Raw genomic sequence first — 23,115 nt, forward strand, 5'->3', positions numbered from 1 at the left:
CCCCCCAGACCCTATCTCCCCCTCGCCCCCCAGACCCTATCTCCCCCTCGCCCCCAGACCCTATCTCCCCCTCGCCCCCCAGACCCTATCTCCCCCTCGCCCCCCAGACCCTATCTCCCCCTCGCCCCCCAGACCCTATCTCCCCTCGCCCCCCAGACCCTATCTCCTCCTCCCCCCCAGACCCTATCTCCCCCTCGCCCCCCAGACCCTATCTCCCCCTCGCCCCCCAGACCCTATCTCCCCTCGCCCCCCAGACCCTATCTCCCCCTCGCCCCCCAGACCCTATCTCCCCTCGCCCCCCAGACCCTATCTCCCCCTCGCCCCCCAGACCCTATCTCCCCCTCGCCCCCCAGACCCTATCGCCCCCTCGCCCCCCAGACCCTATCTCCCCCTCGCCCCCCAGACCCTATCTCCCCCTCGCCCCCCAGACCCTATCTCCCCCTCGCCCCCCAGACCCTATCTCCCCCTCGCCCCCCAGACCCTATCTCCCCCTCCCCTAGCGTTTACACCACCGTGACCCTATGTTGGTGGCGCTTTCTATTCATTGCCTAGGAATGCTACTCCGGAGGCGACAGATGGTTTCTAAATGAAGGCCTCAACCCAATACTGAATAATGCATAGACTGGCCAGCCACTGTGGCTCTGTTTGACTCAGTGTAGCTCAGTGTATCTCAGTCAGAGCAAGTGAGCGGAGTTGAGCGGTTGGAAGTCCCCCTCAGCGCTCATGGAGCCGTGATTGCGCACCACTCCGATGCTCCATGTCGTTCCTACCGCTCTGATAAAAACCAATCCTGCTCTAAATTCGCTCCATTCATTAAAATCACAATTTAACCAACACCCATCTATTTTTGTGACTACCTGGACCTACCAATTCGTTTTTAAGTATTGAAACCAAACCATATGGATTTGAATGAAAAGTATTTAAATATACATGAAGTGAACGTAAGAAGTGAAAATCATTTCAAATAGGCTACATGTCACATTAAACAGCATATAAACACTATCAATAGGTCAGGAGCTAGACAGGGAGCCTAAGAAAGAATTCATAAATATATCAAAGCCAAACAAATCTAATTATTTATCGTGTGGGAATCTTAACTCTAATTTGTCTGTGTTCCCTTCAGCTCTGGAGCTGCTGAAGGAAGCCATTGGCAAAGCCGGCTACACCGACAAGATCGTGATCGGCATGGACGTGGCTGCCTCCGAGTTCTACAAGGACGGGAAGTACGACCTGGACTTCAAGTCACCTGACGACCCCAGCCGTTACATCTCCCCAGACCAGCTGGGAGACCTCTACAAGAGCTTCGTCAAAGATTACCCAGGTTGGTGTTGATGCGTCCCAAACGTCAGCCTATTCCCTATATAGTGCACTACTTTTGACCAGGGCCCCGATCACCAAGGGGGATAGGTCGCCTGGTGTCGGCAGTGCCTCTACCATTAGAGGAAGGATTACCCAGGTCTGTTACTGAGATAACCACTGATCCCAGATGAAGGGTTACCCAGGTCTGTTACTGAGATAACCACTGATCCCAGATGAAGGGTTACCCAGGTCTGTTACTGAGATAACCACTGATCCTAGGTGAAGGATTACCCAGGTCTGTTACTGAGATAACCACTGATCCTAGATGAAGGGTTACCCAGGTCTGTTACTGAGATAACCACTGATCCTAGATGAAGGATTACCCAGGTCTGTTACTGAGATAACCACTGATCCTAGATGAAGGATTAACCAGGTCTGTTACTGAGATAACCACTGAACCTCATTATACTTGTAAGTCCCAAATGGCACCATATTCCCTATACAGCACACTACTACCCATAGGGCTCTGGTTAATAGTAGTGCACTATGTAGGGAATAGGGTGCTATTTGGAACGCAGATCTGTTTCTGTTAGGCTGAGTGACTGACATTCCGTCACCTGTGTGAGGCCAGAGCCTTGGTGGATCTTTAAGGGGATATTTCAGCTGTAGCTAGAGTTAGAATGTGCTTTGATTTGGCCCTGATGTATGGGAACCGAAGGTAAATCAGTTGAACAATAAATGTCTCATTTTAGCCAATTAGGCTTTAGAGGTGCATGGGTCTTTGATAGCATGACAGAGTTTCTTACCCCTCCTCTCCCCAGTAGTGTCCTCAGCGACCTGCTCTAACAACTAGCCCTTTACAACCATTCTCCTCTGTCTTCTACAGTGGTGTCCATTGAGGATCCCTTCGACCAGGATGACTGGGCGGCATGGTCCAAGTTCACGGCTGAGACCAGCATCCAGGTGGTGGGTGATGATCTGACCGTCACCAATCCCAAGCGCATCGCCAGGGGTGTGGCCGACAAGGCCTGCAACTGCCTGCTGCTCAAGGTCAACCAGATCGGCTCCGTCACAGAGTCCCTGCAGGCGTAAGTACTGGTCCACACACAGGCGGCCATTTCATGAGTGTCACCACTGGCTCTGTTCCACTGGCAGCCATTTTGACTTTCTCAGGGAAACAGCAGGCAGTCCAATAGTTTTTTCAACAGAATGGAATGTAGTGTAGTACCAGATATAATGCAAAAATGCACAAGATTCAAGGAGAACTTAGATTATATATTATCTTCCTTGACTCCAGGCATAGTTTTCTTAGGCAGACATTTTACAATACCTTGAATAAAATGAGCGAAACCGAAACCATACTAGCTGTATGGAAGAACTAGCTAATGAACCTGTAGTAGTTGTAGTAGTAGTAGTAGTGGTGGTGGTGGTGGTGGTAGTAGTAGTAGTAGTAGTAGTAGTAGTAGTAGTAATGTGGTAGTAGTAGCAGTAGTAGTGATAGTAGTAGTAGTAGTAGTAGTAGTAGTAGTGGTGGTAGTAGTAATGTGGTAGTAGTAGTAGTGGTGGTAGTAGTAGTAGCAGTAGTAGTAGTAGTAGTAGTAGTAGTAATAGTAGTAGTAATAGTGGTAGTAGTAGTAGTAGTGGTAGTAGTAGTAGTGGTAGTAGTAGTGGTAGTAGTAGTAGTAGTAGCAGTAGTAGTGGTAGTGGTAGTAGTGGTAGTGGTAGTGGTAGTAGTAGTAGTAGTAGTAGTAGTAGTAGTAGTAGTAGTAGCAGTAGCAGTAGTAGTAGTAGTAGTGGTAGTAGTAGTAGTAGCAGTAGCAGTAGCAGTAGTAGTAGTAGTGGTAGTAGTAGTGGTAGTAGTAGTGGTAGTAGTAGTGGTAGTAGTAGTAGTAGTAGTAGCAGTAGCAGTAGTAGTAGTAGTAGTGGTAGTAGTAGTAGTAGCAGTAGCAGTAGCAGTAGTAGTAGTAGTGGTAGTAGTAGTGGTAGTAGTAGTGGTAGTAGTAGTGGTAGTAGTAGTAGTAGTAGTAGCAGTAGCAGTAGTAGTAGTAGTGGTAGTAGGAGAAGGGAATTTGATTCATCACCACAAGCATCTTTATACAAAGTACAGAGACAGACATTGATCCTGTTCCTGTTTCCTGCGTAGCTGCAAGATGGCCCAGACCAATGGCTGGGGAGTGATGGTCAGCCATCGCTCTGGAGAGACAGAGGACACCTTCATCGCTGACCTGGTCGTTGGTCTCTGCACTGGACAGGTAGGATACACCTCTTTTAAGATCAATACATAGATATTACTACTGGTGTGGCCTGGAAACACTGGAAACCACAGCGTTGTTGGCTCAAACCTCTGCAGACAGACATTTGTTTTGTCCTTTAGTGATATTCTATTACATGTTATTACATTCAATACAACTGCAAGCCCCCTCACCAAAGTTTTTCAGCTTCAGTTTTCCTCAGTTTTGCCCTTAGCTGCAGTATACTGATAGCTGATATACTGTGGTATGCTGTGTTCCAGTGAACTTAAATAACTGATATGCTGTGTTCCAGTGAACTTAAATAACTGATACGCTGTGTTCCAGTGAACTTAAATACCTGATATGCTGTGTTCCAGTGAACTTAAATACCTGATATGCTGTGTTCCAGTGAACTTAAATAACTGATATGCTGTGTTCCAGTGAACTTAAATAACTGATATGCTGTGTTCCAGTTAACTTAAATAACTGATATGCTGTGTTCCCTTCTCCAGATCAAGACCGGTGCCCCATGCAGGTCTGAGCGTCTAGCTAAGTACAACCAGCTGCTCAGGTGAGCTCCGTCTTTAAACTCTTAACTCAGCTGTATAAAATGCGTTCACTAGTAAAACTACCATGTCATATGTTCTTCATTGGATATATCATTTGACTTAAAAGAGCTAGGCTTGGCCCAAATATCACTCATCTAAATGTACAATTATCAAGGGTAATAGTAGGCTGTTTCGTTACTCTTGTTTTTGCCGTTATAATGGTTTCAAGTGTTGAAGCCTCAAACTGATTGTTTCACTTCCTTCCTGTCCGTAGGATTGAGGAGGAGCTTGGAGACAAGGCTGTCTTCGCTGGCCAGAACTTCAGGCACCCAATCTAAGGAGGTCCTCTATTCTTGGGCCTTCTTGATAACCCCCCCCCCCACACACACACACACACACATATATAAAAGCCACGCTAGGTCACTCGCCCTGCCCTGTCCAGAGGGAGGAAGATGGAACGGCATTGCAATGAAACCCAAGGTCCAAGTATGTCCAAGCTGTGGAAACCCTGATCTAACTCCTGACTACAGTACACCAACCCATCCGCTATGATTTGGCTCCTTAATAGTGTTGGTCCTGTTGTTTGTGTCAGTGTTAACATTGTCGTGTGAAGACGAGATCTTTTTTTAGTTTTCGCCTCTTGTGAGTGTTGTGTAGTGATTCTTGGTTGTCTCCTATGAGTGTTATTATTCTAGTGGAGCGCTACTGTTAAGTTTAGCACTGTGCTGTTATTGGGCAGGACAGACAGAGTACTGTTGTATGTGCAATGTGTCGCCTCTGATGAGAAGTTTCTAATGTTCCTACTGTAAGCGTTGGCAGAATTACAAGAAATAAACAATCTCCTTTGAAACCGGAACAAGAGATGTCATTCTGTGTCCCTGTGTGCTTTCTTGTCACAAGAAAATGTGTAAAACTATTTTATACTGGCAATTAATTACATTTCACTAGAGCCATCTACCCATGTTTTATTATCCTCGTAATTACCGGACTGATTACCGCTGTAGAAAAAAACAGAATTTAATGACTTCTGGATGGTTGTACAAGGTTCATGTTTTCCTTTTGCAATGATTATTGACAAACTTTAGTGACATCTCATGGATGGGATGAGGACTTTGGACCTATATGAACTCCAGGGATAGGCTTGTTCATAACCGGCTGTTATCTGCAGGCCCTAGCGGGATCTATGTTGTGATGTAATTGGAACTGCCAGTGAGAGGCAGTAACATGAGCCGGTGCTGAGAGGGACAGGGACGCCATTTCTGGACGTAAAATGATCCAGCAGGGCAGAGATGCCTCCCTTGAAGGGCCTGTGAGTTCCAGATGTGGGTTCAACTGCTATTTGAAATTTCAAATAGTTTATATGTGCTTGATTGAGCTTGCCTGGTACAATGGAACCAATGGAACAGTGCCAAAAAGTGCCAACCCCTCCCATCTGGCCCTCCAAACAGGTTAAAGCAAACGCTCAAAGTATTTGAAAGATTAAAAAAACTATTTGAACCCAGCTGTGACATTTTATGCTGTAGGCTTACTGAGCCTTGCCAAGATGGATGTTCAATCAGCAGCGTTACAGTACATGGCTGCTGGCCAAGCTGAATCAGCCATTGAGGTTGGCGGTTCATTCCTTTGGGGAACTTTATGGAACTGCCTGTCACCATTGTTTAGCTGTCTACAGTTAATTATCCTTCTAGGTTATTGGTATAACACAAAAAGCACACACAGTCAACACGAGAATTCTGTATTTTAGAAACTGCAGACATTCAGCAATAGATGCTATTCAACTGTATTATTAAGCATGTAATGCAATGTTGTGAAAATACATCAAGTATACTGTACATGTCTACCATACAGATACTACTACCACATGTCTCATACTTCTAGTATATATGTCTCATACTTCTAGTATATATGTCTCATACTTCTAGTATATATGTCTCATACTTCTAGTATATGTGTCTCATACTTCCAGTATATACACTACCGGTCAAACGTTTTAGAACACCTACTCATTCAAGGGTTTTTCTTTATTTTTACTATTTTCTACAATGTAGAATAATAGTGAAGACATCAAAACTATGAAATAACACATATGGAATCATGTAGTAACCAAAAAGTGTTAAACAAATCAAAATATATTTTATATCTGAGATTCTTCAAATGGCCAGCCTTTGCCTTGATGACAGCTTTGCACACTCTTGGCATTCGCTCAACCAGCTTCACCTGGAATGCTTTTCCAACAGTCTTGAAGGAGTTCACACATGTGCTGAGCACTTGTTGGCTGCTTTTCCTTCACTCTGCGGTCCGACTCATCCCAAACCATCTAAATTTGGTTGAGGTCGGGTGATTGTGGAGGCCAGGTCATGTGATCCAGTGCTCCATCACTCTCCTTCTTGGCAAAATAGCCCTTACTCAGCCTGGAGGTGTGTTGGGTCATTGTCCTGTTGAAAAACAAATGTTTGTCCCACTAAGCCCAAACTAGATGGGATGGTGTATCGCTGCAGAATGCTGTGGTAGCCATACTGGTTAAGTGTGCCTTAAATTCTAAATACATCACAGACAGTGTCACCAGCAAAGCACCCCCACACCATAACACCTCCTCCTCCATGCTTTACGGTGGGAAATACACATGCAGAGATCATCCGTTCATCCACACTGCGTCTCACAAAGACACGGCAGTTTGAACCAAAAATCTCACATTTGGACTCCAGACCATAGGACACATTTCCACCGGTCTAATGTCCATTGCTCGTGATTCTTGGCCCAAGCAGGTCTCTTCTTCTTATTGGTGTCCTTTAGTAGTGGTTTCTTTGCAATAATTTGACCATGAAGGCCTGATTCACACAGTCTCCTCTGAACAATTGATGTTGAGATGTGTCTGTTACTTGAACTCTGTGAAGCATTTATTTGGGCTGCAATTTCTGAGGCTGGTAACTCTAATGAACGTATCCTCTGCAGCAGAGGTAACTCTGGGTCTTCCATTTCTGTGGTGGTCCTCATGAGAGCCAGTTTCATCATAGCGCTTGATGGTTTTAGCGACTGCACTTGAAGAAACTTTCAAAGTTCTTGAAATTTTCCGGATTGACCTTTATGTCTTAAAGTAACGATGGACTGTTGTTTCTCTTTGCTTATTTGAGCTGTTCTTGCCATAATATGGGCTTGGTCTTTTACCAAATAGGGCTATCTTCTGTATACCCCACCCTACCTTGTTACAACACAACTGATTGGCTGAAACGCATTAAGAAGGAAATAAATTCCACAAATTAACTTTTAAGAAGGCACACCTGTTAATTGAAATGCATTCCAGGTGAATACCTCATGAAGCTGGTTGAGAGAATGCCAAGTGTGTGCAAAGCTGTCATCAAGGCAAAGGGTGGCTATTTGAAGAATCTCAAAATATATGTTGATTTGTTTAACACTTTTTTGGTTACCACATGATTCCAAATGTGTTATTTCAAAGTTTTGATATCTTCACTATTATTCTATAATGTAGATAATAGTAAAAATAAAGAAAAACCCTTGAATGAGTAGGTGTTCTAAAACTTTTGACCGGTAGTGTATGTCTCATCGAGAATTACTGCAATCAACTGCATTTCTGTAAGGAAATGGGTCTTACTGATGATGTCTTTTGCCAGACTGATTTGAAAAAGGTGGAATTTGGAATGATCTTGGTCGTAGCCCTGACCAAGCCCTGACCAAGCTCTGACCAATTTCTGACCAAGCACTGACCAAGCACTCACCAAGCTCTGACCAATTTCTGACCAAGCCCTGACCAAGCACTGACCAAGCACTGACCAAGCCCTGACCAACTCCTGCCTTGTTAAGAGTTCTGCACTTCCAGCTCTTTTCTTTGGATCATACTCCACCTGGTGGTTACTGCTGTGAACCACGACTATGTTCCTACTAGTGATTCACATCAAGATGTAATGCTAGAGGTATCTATTTTTCCTCCATTGGATGTGTAGTGTTTCCAACCTGACTGTTATAAAGTACACTACATCCCCAGCAGTATGTGGACACCCCTTCAAATTAGTGGATTCGGCTATTTCAGCCACACCCGTTGCTGACAGGTGTATAACATTGAGTGATCAGACACGTGCACGCTCAAACACACAGGAGTCGTTAAAATAGCCTCAAGCTTCTAACAATTTGATATGACATACACTACATGACCAAAAGTATGTGGATACCTGCTTGTCGAACATCTCATTCCAAAATCATGGGCATTAATATGGAGTTGGTCTCCCCCCTTTGCTGCTATAACAGCCTCCACTCTTCTGGGAAGGCTTTCGACTAGATGTTGGAACATTGCTGCAGGGACTTGCTTCCCTTCAGCCACAAGAGCATTAGTGAGGTCGGGCACTGATGTTGGGAGATTAGGCCTGGCTCGCAGTCGGCGTTCCAATTCATCCCAAAGGTGTTCGATGGGGTTGAGGTCAGAGATCTTTGCAGGCCAGTCAAGTTCTTCCACACCGATCTCGACAAACCATTTCTGTATGCTTTGTGCACGGGGACATTGTCATGCTGAAACAGGAAAGGGCCTTCCCCAAACTGTTGCCACAAAGTTGGAAGCACAGAATTGTCTAGAATGTCATTGTATGCTTAAGATTTCCCTTCACTGGAACTAAGGGGCCTAGCCCGAACCATGAAAAACAGCCCCAGACCATTATTCCTCCTCCACCAAACTTTACAGTTGGCACTATGCATTGGGACAGGTAGCGTTCTCCTTGCATCCGCCAAACCCAGATTCGTCCGTCGGATTGCCAGATGGTGAAGTGTGATTCATCACTCCAGAGAATGTGTTTCCACTGCTCGAGAGTCCAATGGCGGTGAGCTTTAAACCACTCCAGCCAACGCTTGGTATTGCGCATGGTGATCTTAGGTTTGTGTGCGGCTGCTCGGCCATGGAAACCCATTTCATGAAGCTCCCAACAAACAGTTATTGTGCTGATGTTGCTTCCAGAGGCAGTTTTGAGGCAGTTTGGACCTCGGTAGTGAGTGTTGAAACCGAGGACAGACGATTTTTACACGCTTTGCATTTCAGCACTCGGCGGTCCCGTTCTGTGAGTTTGTGTGACCTACCACTTTGCAGCTGAGCCGTTGTTGCTCCTAGACGTTTCCACTTCACAATAACAGCACTTAGAGTTGACCAGGGCAGCTCAAGCAGGGCAGAAATTTGACGAACTGACTTGTTGGAAAGGTGGCATCCTATGACGGTGCCACGTTGAAAGTCACTGAGCTCTTCAGTAAGTCCATTCTACTGTCAATGTTTGTCTATGGAGATTGCATAGCTGTGTGCTCGATTTTATACACCTGTCAGCAACGGGTGTGGCTGAAATAGCTGAATCCACTAATTTGAAGGGGTGTCCACATACTTTTGTATATATAGTGTATGTCCAAATCAAATTGAGAGTTTGTTCGGTTCTACAAAATGTGTCATATTTTGTGGACATACCAGTGGACAGACAGTGGGCCTAACATACATTGTTCTGGGTTGCCGAGAACATAGAAATAGGATCTGATTCTATTATGGCCCGATTCTATTCCTATGGCCGAGATTACAAAAGTTGTAGTGGCGATTAAAACGCCACAGAAACTATGGCTTTCACTTTCCACTAGATCTTGGGTTGGGTGATACCCATTTATTGTACTAGATATAAAATATAAACAACATACAGCTAGCTACCTTGCATACAAATGGGTTTACTGTCTTGATTTATGGGCTTAAAAAAAGCACCCTAACGAAGATAGTATTCTATTTTTTTTGTAAGGTACACGACCTAGGACCCGACCCGATTGGACCTGAGTGACAAAAAAAGTATGTTTATCAGCCAAGTTGCTCTTCTTGTTAATGAATAGGTTTTTATATGTTGGCTAGGCAAGTCAATAGCCTTTATGTTGGCTAGGCTAGTGAATAAATTAACCTTATTACCATAAAATAAATAAGTTATGCAGAGCGGGTCCTTTTGGGTCTATCAGCTGTAGTTACATAGACCCGAGACCAGATGACAAGTTTGAATTTTTGACCCGGACCAGCTCTGTCCCGGGTCGGGTCTCTGTTATTTGGGTTCGGGTGGACCAGTGAAGAACTCTGTGGTCACGTTCTTGGAGTTTCCCATTTTCTTCTACAGTAGGTGGCAGTCATTTACTAGTAGATGGAATGCCCATCTCCACATCCCAAAATGAAGAAGAGGAGGTGTCACGCTTAGTACTCCTCTCAAAGATACCGGCTCCTTCTGCTATTTCTACTTCTCTCACACTGTGCCTCTTTAGCCAACTGAAGAGAAAATACCCGATTACTCCCTCTTTACTCCATACGCCATCATTGTATGACATAATTAATATCAAACGTGGTCAGTTGCGTTTTCAATTAAAAAGATCCCCCAGTGGCTCGTGGCTGGCTAGCTAGGCTAGCTACTCCTGTAGTAGCAGCAGCACTTGGCTTGCTAGCTAGCTAGCTGCCTGAGCTATTGTTACTTGTTGTTGTTGCAGTCAAATCTCAAACAAATCACAGATGTAGAACAAGCTCTTCAAGGTAAGTGTTGCAATAGCTGTGGCTAACTAAGTTATACTCCTGCTTTGATGGCCATGAATAAAAGGGCGTAAGGGCAAATAAAATAAGTAACGTTAGCTAAAAATAAAATAAGTAACGTTAGCTAATGTAGCTTATTTTTTATCATTAGCTTTATCACGAATTAGCTTGATTGGAGTGTCGTTGGTGTGGTGATGACAACGAAATGTTTCATCAAGCTAACAGTTAGCTAGCTATCAATCAAAGCAATGATTGCCAGTGATTGCTGAGATTATCTGATGATCCTATGCTATTGTCACAGTGACGATTAGCTAACGTTACCTCACCTACTTAATATTATCTCTAACCTAGTCAGTTCAGTTAGCTAACGTTGCAAAATCAACTCCAGCAGAGACAGGCTAACGTTAGCAAATGCTGCTAGCTAGGTAGTTAGCTAGCTAACCATAAGCTGCACCTGCCAGTTGTTAGCTATCAAGCAAGCTAGTTATGCTAACTAACATAGCTAGCTAACTAGCTACCCAGAAAAAGAATGTTAACGCGTTAGCAAATAAGATAGTCATTCAAAGCAACTTGCTAGTAACATTTGAAAGGTTTTGTTTGACAAGCTGGCCAAATTCGTAAGATAAGCTCGCTAACTAACGTTAGTGAGCTAGCTAACGTTAGCTGTTTGCACTTTGAATAACTCGGCTAATTTGCTAGCTAACAATGACATTGTTAAGGACTGTCAAGGAGATGGCTAGGTTGTAGCTTCTAGACAAGTTTCTTTCACTAGCAAACTGTTAGTGAAATCTGTGAATTCGGATAGAGAGCCATCATTTAAAAACAATAGATGCTTCAGGTTAAGAGTTGGTATCTAACTAGCTAGCTAGTTAGCTAATACATATTTGTCGTGGAAACAATTAGTTAATACATGATAACTATTATTTCATGAACTGCAGCAGTATTGTGTGAAAGACTAATCCAAACCTAGCCTGTTGTATTTCAATGCTTTGTGATGTTTGTCCTGAATGTTGCTAAAATCTGGCAAGTTCAGTATCTTTGTTATGGGTTTGATTTGAAAGCTGCTCTGCATATGTGTAGCCTACTGTTCTCAACATACGGATCAAATTATGTATTTTTTTTGCTATTGGATGTCTGTTACTCTACTGTACTATGAGTTTTTCCAAACTGAGTATTGGATCTTTATGCTGTCTGGAGGACAACAATTTATTTAAGCACTGTCTCCCACAGCTACTTGGTTGCCATAGCATATAAGACTGATGGAGTTTTCACCATAAGTATTGAATGATACTGTCTGGGACCATTCTGTTCAGTAGTACGCATGTACACACACACACACACACACACACACACACAACATCAAATAGGCATACAATGTACTGTCTACCGTTGCACAAGGCATTTTCTTGGGTTAGCTTGGATGGCTGCTGACAGAATAGAAGTAATCTGATGAGTGTCAATGTCTGGAGAGAAGAACACTTTACATTCACCCAAGAGGGTAATTTGGATTGTTTAAGGGTTGATTTAAGCTGGGAATGGCAGCTGGGAGAACAGGGAATGATGTGTGGCGTACATCTGGAAGGCTTTGCCTATGAAGTGTTTGTCAGACTGAGTGAGTGAGTGAGGATTCCCTTGTGAGTGCCTGATTGCCTAAGACTTCACTGTGCTGCTGTGGCACGTCTTTGTTGGTTGATTTGTCAATAGGCAGGATGGGGGGGGGGGGGGGAATTCAGTCAGTGTTTTCATGCTGTGTTCGTATGCAGCCAGGCAGTGTGCTGTATGTGTTGTTCTTTACCTAGATCTCTCTTCAGAAACATCATCCCCCCCTCCTCAGCACCCATTATCAGGTAATACACCATTCTGTTAGTCTCAGTGGATGTCAACAGTGAGTCAGAGAGTTGCAGTGAAAGAGGTAACATAATATATCCTCTAGGGTTGGGGCGGTATCCAGATTTTCATACCATCGTACCGTTTCTGTACCATACTGGCGTATACTTTATGACCGGAATTGCACACAAAGGGCGCTATTTCTGTCAAATAAAAACACACAAAAAGGTTTAGGCAACAGGGATATTGATCCAGGAGGGGATTGAATGTCTCTTGGCATCCAGCCACTTAGCTAGAAAGTTAGAAAACCAAATGCATAGCTGGATATAATTTATTTGACACATCTTAGGTTTCTTATAGTTTATACTTAACTTATAGTTTTATAAGCAGTGGCGTAGCACGCACCCCCACAGCCAGCAACCCCCCCCCCCCCCCCCCCCCCAAAGAATCGTACCGGCGGTATTTTGAAATACCCCAGTGTAAACGGTATATCGCCCAAGCCTAATATCCACTATCTGTGGTGGTATGTTTTGAAATTGAAGTCCTTTTTCTCTGTTTAGTTTTCTTCTTAGGGATTTGAAGAATCCCTGTACTGTGAAAGCACATTGTGACAACTGGTTTAAAAAGGCCTTCATAAATAGGCTACATTTGATTAAAAAGTCTCCATTGAAACGTTGTCGTGGTATGTATGAAGTAAGATGATACAGGTTAATGCTGGTGAAGGGGGGGAAAATCCGAATAAAGTTACATATCGGGATATTATTTTTGACATTATCGCAATATTATTTTTGCGCTGGTCGGCTATACCTGCACCAAAACGCCAGTATTTTTCCTTCATAGCTTGTTCTCCATCTTTCTTTTTAAATAGGGAGCCAATTAGTTTTCGGCACTTTTTTTTTCCTCCATGACTCCAAAACTCGTGTTCTCATGGCTCTCTCTTGTCCCTCTGCAGCAGACATATGGTGAGCAATATGTTTGGAACGTCATATCGTAATAAAATCACAGTATCGAATCGCAATAAAATCACAGTATCGAATCGCAATAAAATCACAGTATCGAATCGCAATAAAATCACAGTATCGAATCGCAATAAAATCACAGTATCGAATCGCAATAAAAGCACAGTATCGAATCGCAAATAAAATCACAGTATCGAATCGCAATGCACATCATATTGGCACCTAAGTATCGTGATAATATCGTATCGTGAGGTTCCTGGCAATCCCCATCAGAGGATCGCCTGCTTCAAATTTCAGTGCTAGGTTTCTTAGATGGCTTATTTTATTACCGGTGAAATGTGCCATGCCTGCTTCTATCACCATCATACGATCAGTGCTTCAGGGGACGACCTCCACACACCAGACTGCAGTTGATAGGTTAAGGACAGGTTGATCTGTCTTAATAATCTTGCTTTTTTCCCTCCCTCTGTGTCTAGTGTTTTGAAATCTATTTCATTGTTATCTGCCTGGTTACATTGTTACCTTGTAGGACAATGTTCCTTTGTCCAGAGAATTTTCAGTGTTCCCTCAAAGAGCTCTTGATGGGCCTTTCAAGTGCTGAACATTCATTAAAAATAACCATCTGTCAGGCCTTACTGACAGGCAGGCAGCATGTGCTGCTCTCTCAACAATTCAAGCAGGCTCCTCTCTCTCTCTCTCTCTGTCTCTCTCTCTCTCTCTCTCTCCCTCTCTCTCCCACTCTCCTCTCTCTCCCTCCTCTCTCTCTCCCCCCTCCCCCTCTCTCTCTCTCTCTCTCTCTCTCTTCTCTCTCTCTCTCTCTCTCTCTCTCTCTCTCTCTCTCTCCCCCTCCTCTCTCTCTCTCTCTGTCTGTCTCTCTCTCTGTCTGTCTCTCTCTCTCTCTCTCTCTCTCTCTCTCTCTCTCTCTCTCTCTCTCTCTCATTGTTCTCTCTAATATGTTTTCTGTGTCGAGTGCCAACAACCAGAGTAATTGGCTGTTGCAGTGCTTCTCATGTGGTGTTTAAGATATTGGGCTGACACACAGGCCGTGAACACTGGCAGGAATGAGACCCGAGAAAGAGAGAGAGAGACACACAGACATCTCTGTGTTATTTTCTACTCCTAGCTTCCCCAGCCAGACAGCCCTGACATGGTGAATACATCTTCTGTAGCCTGTCAGCTACCCTTCACCTCTCATAACATGAGATCACAGACAGGCGAGGCAAAGCACGCTGGCTCTGGCTGGATCATCCTATCTGATCTTTGTTTGATAAAGCACCGCTGTTGCCTTGTACTAATGTATGGCTATCAGATACTATCAGCACTATTCTACCCATGTTAACAATTCAGGAACGTCTTGGCAGCAAAGGGGGTTGTGCTTGTGTGTGGTACAAGATGATGTTTGAGTTTTTTTCTCTCCCAGAAAGCTCTCTAAGGGCTGTCTTGTCTTTTCCAGGGTTTCTCCTAGCTTGTTTTGCAGCCCTACAGATCAGTCTACCAATGTAGGCTAGTGCATTACTATATTAACTGCTCATGAGTCGATATCTTTTAAAGGCTACATGTCTAATTGCCAATGTATGCTATGCTTACAGTTTTGAGGAATTTGGGGTATGTTTTGTTTGATAAAAAAAATAGATCAGGAAACAAGTGTTTGCCTTCAATGTGCTGTTTGCCTCTTGAGTAAAAGAAGACAATTATCTGATTGGGCCTTGAGGAGTGGCGAGCCGAGCCGAGCAGGCGGAGCCGCTGTTTGTCAGTGCTGATTTTAAAACCGAGATTGCCACATGTACATTTTAGTCATTTAGCAGACGCTCTTATCCAGAGCGACTTACAGGAGCAATTAGGGTTAAGTGCCTTGCTTAAGGGCACATCGACAGATTTTTCACCTAGTCGGCTCGGGGATTAGAACCAGCGACCTTTCGGTTACTGGCACAACGCTCTTACCCACTAAGCTACCTGCCGCCCCGTAATGACACAGCATGACACTAGGCACCAGTGGTGCAGTTAAAACACACTCAACACAATGCATCTTATACTGCACCGTATGCAGGGCTGGATTAACAAATCATAGGCCCCGGGGATTTTATTTTTTATTTTATTTTATTTTTTCATTCCATTATATGCCTATACCTACTATAATTTATGTGTGTTGTTGACTGTGGAAAAAAAAGGCACGGGATCATAGGCAGCGCGTGAGTTTCAAGTTTGGGGAAGCTCATTTTCACTATAACAATGCACCTTTTTTTTAAAATAATAAAGCATTCCATGCGTCATCACATTTGCAGACGTATGTAAGAGCCTATTATTCTTAATGTGATGATTAGATAGTCATAATTTAGGCTAATTAATATAACTCAATCACTGTTCGCAAAATAGACTGTTCAATGCATGGCTGAGCGCGTATAGCGTAGAGTAGGCCTAGGCTATAAACTATGGCTTTTTATATTCTCTAAATGCAATTCTACTAAGCTTTATATGACTGGAGGCATTAGAAGAATCCTTTTTTATTACGACAAAATTACGGGTTGCCTACTTTGCTTACGCTGACCAACATATCAGTAGAAACTTTGTCCGTATAATAGAGCTACGAGAACGGGAGTGACAATGTGACCTCCATCTAAACTGGAGGAGGAAATGATTGTCCTAAAACAAACTTTTTAAGTGGCACTGACCCAACAATGATAGCGTGAATATGCGCAGTGCGTACTCACCAGGGGGTATGGCCGATGCTCTCCGCCGTTTGCCAATAATGTAGGCTATGCTGTTGTTCGCTCAATTTAAGTATAGAGATGCATTTCTTTATCCTTGTCAGATTGGCTATGGCATCTGCTATACAGATAGGCGTACAGAAGGAGGTTAATTTGTAAATTTGTATAAAGATAAGCGTTATATTGTTAGATTTATAGGAGTAACACTGGTAGGCCTGAAACACTCTTCCTCACCTCAAGTTGAACTGTGGGAGTCAGTTGGAGTGCCGGGGCGTACGGCCTTCATATCGAGACTCCTGAGTGGCGCAGTGGTCTAAGGCACTGCATCGCAGTGCTAACTGTGCCACTAGAGATCCTGGTTCGAATCCAGGCTCTGTCGCAGCCGGCCGCGACCGGGAGACTCATGGGCGGCGCACAATTGGCCCAGCGTCGTCCAGGGTAGGGGAGGGAATGGCCGGCAGGGATGTAGCTCAGTTGATAGAGCATGGCGTTTGCAACGCCAGGGTTGTGGGTTCGATTCCCACGGGGGGCCAGTATAAAAAATAAAAATTAAAATATGTATTCACTAACTGTAAGTCGCTCTGGATAAGAGCGTCTGCTAAATGACTAAAATGTAAATGTAATAGTCCTGCAGTATAATAGGGTAAACGTTGGAGTCAGTTGGAGTGCCGGGGCGTACGGCCTTCATATCATAGTCCTGCAGTATAATAGGGTAAACGTTGGAGTCAGTTGGAGTGCCGGGGCGTACTGCCTTCATATCATAGTCCTGCAGTATAATAGGGTAAACGTTGGAGTCAGTTGGAGTGCCGGGGCGTACTGCCTTCATATCATAGTCCTGCAGTATAATAGGGTAAACGTTGGAGTCAGTTGGAGTGCCGGGGCGTACTGCCTTCATATCATAGTCCTGCAGTATAATAGGGTAAACGTTGGAGTCAGTTGGAGTGCCGGGGCGTACTGCCTTCATATCATAGTCCTGCAGTATAATAGGGTAAACGTTGGAGTCAGTTGGAGTGCCGGGGCGTACTGCCTTCATATCATAGTCCTGCAGTATAATAGGGTAATGGACACAAAAATGTCTAAACTTTGATTAGGGTAATATCAAAAGTAAGTCAAGACATTGTTTATAGGGAAAATAGGAGCAGGATATTATATTGCGGCAAACTCAACATCACAGTTGGAAATTAAAGTGGAACTGACATCGTTTTATCTACTTTGCAGATATGAAACAATCATAATACCATTCAAAAATATAACATTCCCAGTTTATGCTACAAAACCAACTTTATAAGAGGATTAAAAAAACATGTTAATTAAAAAAAAAGATATCTTTTTAAATATTTGACTTCCCTGTAGTGTAGTCTGGGACACTAGAATGATGTGGAGAGGATAGACTGAACAACACAATAGGATCTGTGGGAACTATTTTACTAGAGAACATTGTCGCTAATGCCACTGCCAGCAGCAGAATTCTCTGAGTAAAAAGCTTTGTGTTCTGTTAAACACCGCTCTGTCAAGCCTTTGACTCTGTAATAGCCAGCCCTTTCATTACCCGTGTAAGAGGGGGGAGTGTTTTTTTCTTTTCTTTGAACTCTTTCCTATATAATGTACTAGTTTCGACCAGAGCCCTATGAAAAGTAGTGGCACTACATAGGGACTAAGGGTGCCATTTGGGATAAAGTAGTGGCACTACATAGGGACTAGGGTGCCATTTGGGATAAAGTAGTGGCACTACATAGGGACTAGGGTGCCATTTGGGATAAAGTAGTGGCACTACATAGGGACTAGGGTGCCATTTGGGATAAAGTAGTGGCACTACATAGGGACTAGGGTGCCATTTGGGATAAAGTAGTGGCACTACATAGGGACTAGGGTGCCATTTGGGATAAAGTAGTGGCACTACATAGGGACTAGGGTGCCATTTGGGATAAAGTAGTGGCACTACATAGGGACTAAGGGTGCCATTTGGGATAAAGTAGTGGCACTACATAGGGACTAAGGGTGCCATTTGGGATAAAGTAGTGGCACTACATAGGGACTAGGGTGCCATTTGGGACACATTCTCTGTGGATAATGGAGGTCAGGTTAAGCTGTTATTTACTTATTGGCACAAACAAACAAACCGAGCTCTCACACAAACACACACACACACACACACACACACACACGATCTCACACAAACACAAACAAACCGATCTCTCTCACACACACACACACACACACACCGATCTCACACACACGCAAACAGACCTCCAATGTACATCTGGTAATGAGTCCTCCAATACATCTGGTAATGGGTCCTCCAATGTACATCTTGCCTTCATGTTGTTAAAAGACACAAAATTGTAGCAAGGTGTAACGTCTTGCTCAGACTATTTCCTGACACCAGATCAACGGCAAATAATAATACATTTCTAATCAGTCAGTTATTAGGATGCCCTGTGTGTGTGTGTGTGTGTGTGTGTGTGTGTGTGTGTGTGTGTGTGTCTGGTCTGTTCTGGTCCTTAATAAAATAAAATGAACTTTTGCTGGTCACATGCTTGGTCAACAACATGTGTAGATTAACAGTGAAATGCTTACTTACGGACCCTTCCCAACGACGCAGAGTTAAAGATAAAGAGGAAAATAGAAATAGAAATAGTGACACAAGGAATAACATAGTGACACATAATAACATGGCTATATACAGGGAGTACCAGGTAATAACATGGCTATATACAGGAAGTACCAGGTAATAACATGGCTATATACAGGGAGTACCAGGTAATAACATGGCTATATACAGGGAGTACCAGGTAATAACATGGCTATATACAGGGAGTACCAGGTAATAACATGGCTATATACAGGGAGTACCAGGTAATAACATGGCTATATACAGGGAGTACCAGGTAATAACATGGCTATATACAGGGAGTACCAGGTAATAACATGGCTATATACAGGGAGTACCAGGTAATAACATGGCTATATACAGGGAGTACCAGTACCGAATCCATGTGCAGGGGTAGGAGGTAGTTGAGGTAGGTATGTACATACACTACCAGTCAAAAGTTTTAGAACACCTACTCATTCAAGGGTTTTTCTTTACTTTTACTATTTTTTACATTGTAGAATAATAGTGAAGACATCAAAACTATGAAATAACACGTATGGAATCATGTAGTAACCAGAAAAGTATTAAACAAACCCAAATATATGTTATATTTGAGATTCTTCAAATAGCCATCCTTTGCCTTGATGACAGCTTTGCACACTCTTGGCATTCTCTCAACCAGCTTCACCTGGAATGCTTTTCCAACAGTCTTGAAAGAGCTCCCACATATGCTGAGCACTTGTTGGCAGCTTTTCCGTCATGACATACATTTATCAGATGTTATTGCGGGTGTAGCGAAATGCTTGTGTTCCTAGCACCAACAGTGCAGTAGTATCTAACAATTCACAACAAATACACATCTAAAAGTAAAAGAATGCAATTAAGAAATATATAAATATTAGGGCAAGCAATGTCGGAGTGGCATTGACAAAAATACTGTAGAATAGAATACAGTATATATATATATATATATATATATATATATATATATATATATATATATATATATATATATATATATATGAGAAAAAATTAAAGCAGTGTGTAAACATTATTAAAGTGCATCACACCCTCCTCACGGAGCCTCCAGACCGCATTGCCGGATCAAGAATAAATCGGCTATTAGTTCAAAAAAGGGTAAATGCAGGTAGCCATTTGATTAGCTGTTTAGCAGTCTTATGGCTTGGGGGTAGAAGCTGTTCAGGGTCCTGTTGGTTCCAGACTTGGTACACTGGTACCACTTGCCGTGCGGTAGCAGAGAGGACAGTCTATGGCTTGGGTGGCTCAAGTCTTTGACAATTTTTTGGGCCTTCCTCTGACACCGTGTGGTATAGAGGTCCTGGATGGCAGGGAGCTCGGCCCCAGTGAGGTACTGTACCGCCTTGCGGTCGGGTGCGTTGCTGCCAGTCAAAATGCTCTCAACGGTGCAGCTGTAGAACGTTTTGAGGATCTGAGGGCCCATGCCAAAGCTTTTCAGCCTCCTGAGGGGGAAGAGGCGCTGTTGTGGCCTCTTCACAATTGTGTGGGGACCATGATAATTCCTTAGTGATGTGGACACCGAGGTAAACCTGCTCCACTACAACGATGTGGATCTGTTGATGAAAGAAGCAGCAGACATTAGCAGTCTGAAACCTGAAACTATGGCACTATGGGCCCTGGTCAAAAGTAATGCAGTACAAACAGTGCCTTCAGAAAGTATTCACACCCCTTTACGTATTCACACCCCTTTACGTATTCAACATTTTGTTGTGTTACAGCCTGAATCTACACACAATACCCCATAATTACAAAGTGAAAACATGTTGAAATGTTGTTTTGCAAATATATTTAAAATGAAATACATGTATCTAATTTACAGAACTATTCACACCCATGAGTCAATGCTTTGTAGAAGCATCTTTGGCAGCGATTACAGCTGTGAGTCTTTCTGGGTACGTCTCTAAGAGCTTTGCACACCTGGATTGTGCAACATTTGCCCTTTTAATTTTTTATTCTTCAAGCTCTGTCAAGTTGGTTGTTGATCATTGCTAGACAACCATTTTCACGTCTTGCTATAGATTTTCAAGCCGATTTAAGTCAAAACTGTAACTATGCCACTCAGGAACATTCATTGTCTTCTTGGTAAGCAACTCCAGTGTAGATTTTGGCCTTGTGTTTTAGGTTATTGTCCTGCTGAAAGGTGAATTCATCTCCCAGTGTCTGGTGGAAAGCAGACTGAACCAGGTTTTCCTCTAGGATTTTGCCTGTGCTTAGCTCTGTTCCATGTATTTTTTTGCCTGAAAAAACTCCCCAGTGCTTAACGATTACCAGCATACCCATAACATGATGCAGCCACCACTATGCTTGAAAATATGGAGAGTGGTACTCAGTAATGTGTTGTATTGGATTTGCCAAAGTTTATTGCTTTGCCAAATTTTACGCAGTATTACTTTAGTGCCTTGTTGCCAACAGGATGCATGATTTCGGGATATAATTGGTAGTTACAGTCTTGTCCCATCGCTGCAACTCCCGTACGGACTCCGGAGAGGCGAAGGTCGAGAGCCATGCGTCCTCCGAAACACGACCCTGCCAAGCCGCACTGCTCGCTCAACCTGGAAGCCAGCCGCACCAAACATCGTCCAACTGGTGAGTCGCCAAAGGAGTCACTAGAGTGCGATGGGACAAGGACATCCCGGCCGGCCAAACCCTCCCCTAACCCGGACAACGCTGGGCCAATTGTGCGCCGCCTCATGGGTCTCCCGGTCATGGCCGGCTGCGACACAGCCCGCAATCAAACCCGGATCTGTAGTGACGCCTCTAGCACTGCAATGCAGTGCCTTAGACCGTTGCGCCACTCGGGAGAACGTTTTGTAACTGTTATAAAGTCACCTCGTGAAATCCCTGAGCGGTTTCCTTCCTCTCCGGCAACTGATTTAGGAAGGGCTGCTGTATCGTTGTAGTAACTGGATGTATTGATACGTCATCCAAAGTGTAATTAAAAACTTCACCATGCACAAAGGGATTTCAATGTCTGCTTTTTTTTTTTTTTTACCCATCTACCAATAGGTGCCGTTCTTTGCGAGGCATTGGAAAACCTCCCAGGTCTTTGTTGTTAAATCAGTCTTTTAAATTCATTGCTCGACTGAGGGACCTTACAGATAATTGTATGTGTGTGGTACAGAGATGAGGTAGTCATTCATAAATCATGTTAAACACTATTATTGCACACAGCGAGTCCATTATGTGACTTGTTATGCACATTTTTACTCCTGAACGTATTTAGGCTTGCCATAACAAAGGGGTTGAATACTTATTGACTCAAGGCATTTCAGCTTTACATTTTTTATGAAATTAAAAACATAATTCCACTTTGAACATTATGCGGTATTGTGGGTAGGCCAGTGACGACAAATCCAAATGTTTTTATTTATTTAATCCATTTCAAATTCAGGCTGTAACACAACAAAATGTTGAAAAAGTCAAGGGGTGTGAATACTTTCTGAAGGCACTGTAGGGAATACAGTAGGGTGCCATTTGGGACGTAGCACATGTCTGTACCCTCTTCCTCTTCAGTTGTCTGCCTGGACAGTAAATGAGGTCTGTGTATCAGGTGGATATTTGCCACTGAACCATTTCCCTTTTGAGAGAGAGAGAACACAGTAGCTAAACGACTAGAGCGTGGGATAGTTTCATACCACAGTAGCTAAACGACTAGAGCGTGGGATAGTTTCATACCACAGTAGCTAAACGACTAGAGCGTGGGATAGTTTCATACCACAGTAGCTAAACGACTAGAGCGTGGGATAGTTTCATACCACAGTAGCTAAACGACTAGAGCGTGGGATAGTTTCATACCACAGTAGCTAAACGACTAGAGCGTGGGATAGTTTTATACCACTGTAGCTAAACGACTAGAGCGTGGGATAGTTTCATACCACAGTAGCTAAACAACTAGAGCGTGGGATAGTTTCATACCACAGTAGCTAAACGACTAGAGCGTGGGATAGTTTTATACCACAGTAGCTAAACGACTAGAGCGTGGGATAGTTTTATACCACAGTAGCTAAACGACTAGAGCGTGGGATAGTTTTATACCACAGTAGCTAAACGACTAGAGCGTGGGATAGTTTCATACCACAGTAGCTAAACGACTAGAGCGTGGGATAGTTTCATACCACAGTAGCTAAACGACTAGAGCGTGGGATAGTTTTATACCACAGTAGCTAAACGACTAGAGCGTGGGATAGTTTCATACCACAGTAGCTAAACGACTAGAGCGTGGGATAGTTTCATACCACAGTAGCTAAACGACTAGAGCGTGGGATAGTTTCATACCACAGTAGCTAAACGACTAGAGCGTGGGATAGTTTTATACCACAGTAGCTAGGTTTCTATCCAATTGGTGACAGATTTTCATGCGAATATTGTAAAATCCGCATTAAAAAAAT

General features: G+C 43.5%; 1 protein-coding gene across 1 annotated transcript in view; it reads left to right on the forward strand.

The window, feature by feature from the left end:
* Positions 1-4,946, forward strand: part of eno1a (enolase 1a, (alpha)) — a 22,914-nt gene extending 17,968 nt beyond the window's left edge. The window contains exons 8-12 of the mRNA XM_084184239.1: positions 1,124-1,321; positions 2,186-2,387; positions 3,443-3,551; positions 4,043-4,101; positions 4,353-4,946. Coding sequence (XP_084040365.1) covers positions 1,124-1,321; positions 2,186-2,387; positions 3,443-3,551; positions 4,043-4,101; positions 4,353-4,416 — 632 coding nt within the window. The 3' untranslated portion in view covers positions 4,417-4,946. The remainder of the gene's footprint in view (positions 1-1,123; positions 1,322-2,185; positions 2,388-3,442; positions 3,552-4,042; positions 4,102-4,352) is intronic.
* The last annotated feature ends 18,169 nt before the right edge of the window (positions 4,947-23,115 follow it).

The sequence above is a fragment of the Coregonus lavaretus genome (assembly GCF_964263955.1).
Source record: "Coregonus lavaretus genome assembly, chromosome: 20".
Lineage (NCBI taxonomy): Eukaryota > Metazoa > Chordata > Actinopteri > Salmoniformes > Salmonidae > Coregonus > Coregonus lavaretus.